The 2500-nt window shown below is 52.3% G+C and overlaps 1 protein-coding gene across 2 annotated transcripts in view; it reads right to left on the bottom strand.

Moving 5' to 3' along the window:
* Positions 1-2500, bottom strand: part of ext1c (exostoses (multiple) 1c) — a 96972-nt gene that overhangs the window by 15278 nt on the left and 79194 nt on the right. For both annotated transcript variants that reach the window (XM_080526093.1, XM_080526092.1), the window contains exon 3: positions 2315-2408. In XM_080526093.1, coding sequence (XP_080382219.1) covers positions 2315-2408 — 94 coding nt within the window. The remainder of the gene's footprint in view (positions 1-2314; positions 2409-2500) is intronic.

The following is a 2500-nucleotide window of genomic DNA, read 5'->3' on the forward strand; positions in this document are numbered from 1 at the left end:
TTGGCGTGTTGGTGTGTTGGCGTGTTGGCGTGTTGGCGTGTTGGCGTGTTGGCGTGTTAGCGTGTTGGTGTGTTGGTGTGTTGGTGTGTTAGCGTGTTGGTGTGTTGGTGTGTTGGTGTGTCTGTGTGTTGGCGTGTTGGTGTGTTGGTGTGTTAGTGTGTTAGCGTGTTGGTGTGTTAGCGTGTTGGTGTGTTGGTGTGTTGGTGTGTTAGCGTGTTGGCGTGTTGGTGTGTTAGCGTGTTGGTGTGTTAGCGTGTTGGCGTGTTGGTGTGTTAGCGTATTGGTGTGTTGGTGTGTTAGCGTGTTGGCGTGTTGGTGTGTTAGCGTGTTGGTGTGTTGGTGTGTTAGCGTGTTGGTGTGTTGGTGTGTTAGCGTGTTGGTGTGTTGGTGTGTCTGTGTGTTGGCGTGTTGGTGTGTTAGCGTGTTGGTGTTGGTGTGTTGGTGTGTTGGTGTGTTGGTGTGTTGGTGTGTTGGTGTGTTGGTGTGTTAGCGTGTTGGTGTGTTGGTGTGTTAGCGTGTTGGTGTGTTAGCGTGTTGGCGTGTTGGTGTGTTGGTGTGTTAGCGTGTTGGTGTGTTGGTGTGTTGGTGTGTTGGTGTGTTAGCGTGTTGGTGTGTTGGTGTGTTGGTGTGTTGGTGTGTCTGTGTGTTGGCGTGTTGGTGTGTTAGCGTGTTGGCGTGTTAGCGTGTTGGTGTGTTGGTGTGTTAGCGTGTTGGTGTGTTGGCGTGTTAGCGTGTTAGCGTGTTGGTGTGTTGGTGTGTTAGCGTGTTGGTGTGTTGGTGTGTTGGCGTGTTGGTGTGTTGGTGTGTTAGCGTGTTGGTGTGTTAGCGTGTTAGTGTGTTGGTGTGTTGGTGTGTTAGCGTGTTGGTGTGTTGGCGTGTTGGTGTGTTAGCGTGTTGGCATGTTAGCGTGTTGGCGTGTTAGCGTGTTGGTGTGTTGGTGTGTTAGCATGTTGGCGTGTTGGTGTGTTGGTGTGTTGGTGTGTTGGTGTGTTGGTGTGTTGGCGTGTTGGTGTGTTGGTGTGTTGGCGTGTTGGTGTGTTGGTGTGTTGGCGTGTTGGTGTGTTAGCGTGTTAGCGTGTTGGCGTGTTGGTGTGTTGGCGTGTTGGCGTGTTGGCGTGTTGGTGTGTTGGTGTGTTGGTGTGTTAGCATGTTGGCGTGTTGGCGTGTTGGTGTGTTGGCGTGTTGGCGTGTTGGCGTGTTGGCGTGTTGGCGTGTTAGCGTGTTGGTGTGTTGGTGTGTTGGTGTGTTAGCGTGTTGGTGTGTTGGTGTGTTGGTGTGTCTGTGTGTTGGCGTGTTGGTGTGTTGGTGTGTTAGTGTGTTAGCGTGTTGGTGTGTTAGCGTGTTGGTGTGTTGGTGTGTTGGTGTGTTAGCGTGTTGGCGTGTTGGTGTGTTAGCGTGTTGGTGTGTTAGCGTGTTGGCGTGTTGGTGTGTTAGCGTATTGGTGTGTTGGTGTGTTAGCGTGTTGGCGTGTTGGTGTGTTAGCGTGTTGGTGTGTTGGTGTGTTAGCGTGTTGGTGTGTTGGTGTGTTAGCGTGTTGGTGTGTTGGTGTGTCTGTGTGTTGGCGTGTTGGTGTGTTAGCGTGTTGGTGTTGGTGTGTTGGTGTGTTGGTGTGTTGGTGTGTTGGTGTGTTGGTGTGTTGGTGTGTTAGCGTGTTGGTGTGTTAGCGTGTTGGTGTGTTAGCGTGTTGGTGTGTTAGCGTGTTGGCGTGTTGGTGTGTTGGTGTGTTAGCGTGTTGGTGTGTTGGTGTGTTGGTGTGTTGGTGTGTTAGCGTGTTGGTGTGTTGGTGTGTTGGTGTGTTGGTGTGTCTGTGTGTTGGCGTGTTGGTGTGTTAGCGTGTTGGCGTGTTGGTGTGTTGGTGTGTTGGTGTGTTGGTGTGTTGGTGTGTTAGTGTGTTGGTGTGTTAGCGTGTTGGTGTGTTGGTGTGTTGGTGTGTCTGTGTGTTGGCGTGTTGGTGTGTTAGCGTGTTGGTGTGTTGGTGTGTTGGCGTGTTGGTGTGTTGGTGTGTTAGCGTGTTGGTGTGTTGGTGTGTTAGCGTGTTGGCGTGTTGGTGTGTTAGCGTGTTGGTGTGTTGGTGTGTTAGCGTGTTGGTGTGTTAGCGTGTTGGTGTGTTAGCGTGTTGGCGTGTTGGTGTGTTAGCGTGTTGGTGTGTTGGTGTGTCTGTGTGTTGGCGTGTTGGCGTGTTGGTGTGTTAGCGTGTTGGTGTTGGTGTGTTGGTGTGTTGGTGTGTTAGCGTGTTGGTGTGTTGGTGTGTTAGCGTGTTGGCGTGTTGGCGTGTTGGCGTGTTGGCGTGTTGGTGTGTTGGCATGTTCTCTACCTGCAGAGACTCCAGGAACCTGAAGGAGCCCAGTCGCCTCCCCCGCGGGACCAGGCAGAAGGTAGAGTTGTGGAGAAGCTCCTGGTAGTCAAACCTGAGAGAGAGAGAGAGAGAGAGAGAGAGAGAGAGAGAGAGAGGGAGAGAGAGGGAGAGAGAGGGAGAGAGAGAGAGAGCGGGAGAGAGAGA

The sequence above is a fragment of the Nansenia antarctica genome (genome assembly GCF_963989245.1).
Source record: "Nansenia antarctica genome assembly, chromosome: 3".
Lineage (NCBI taxonomy): Eukaryota > Metazoa > Chordata > Actinopteri > Argentiniformes > Microstomatidae > Nansenia > Nansenia antarctica.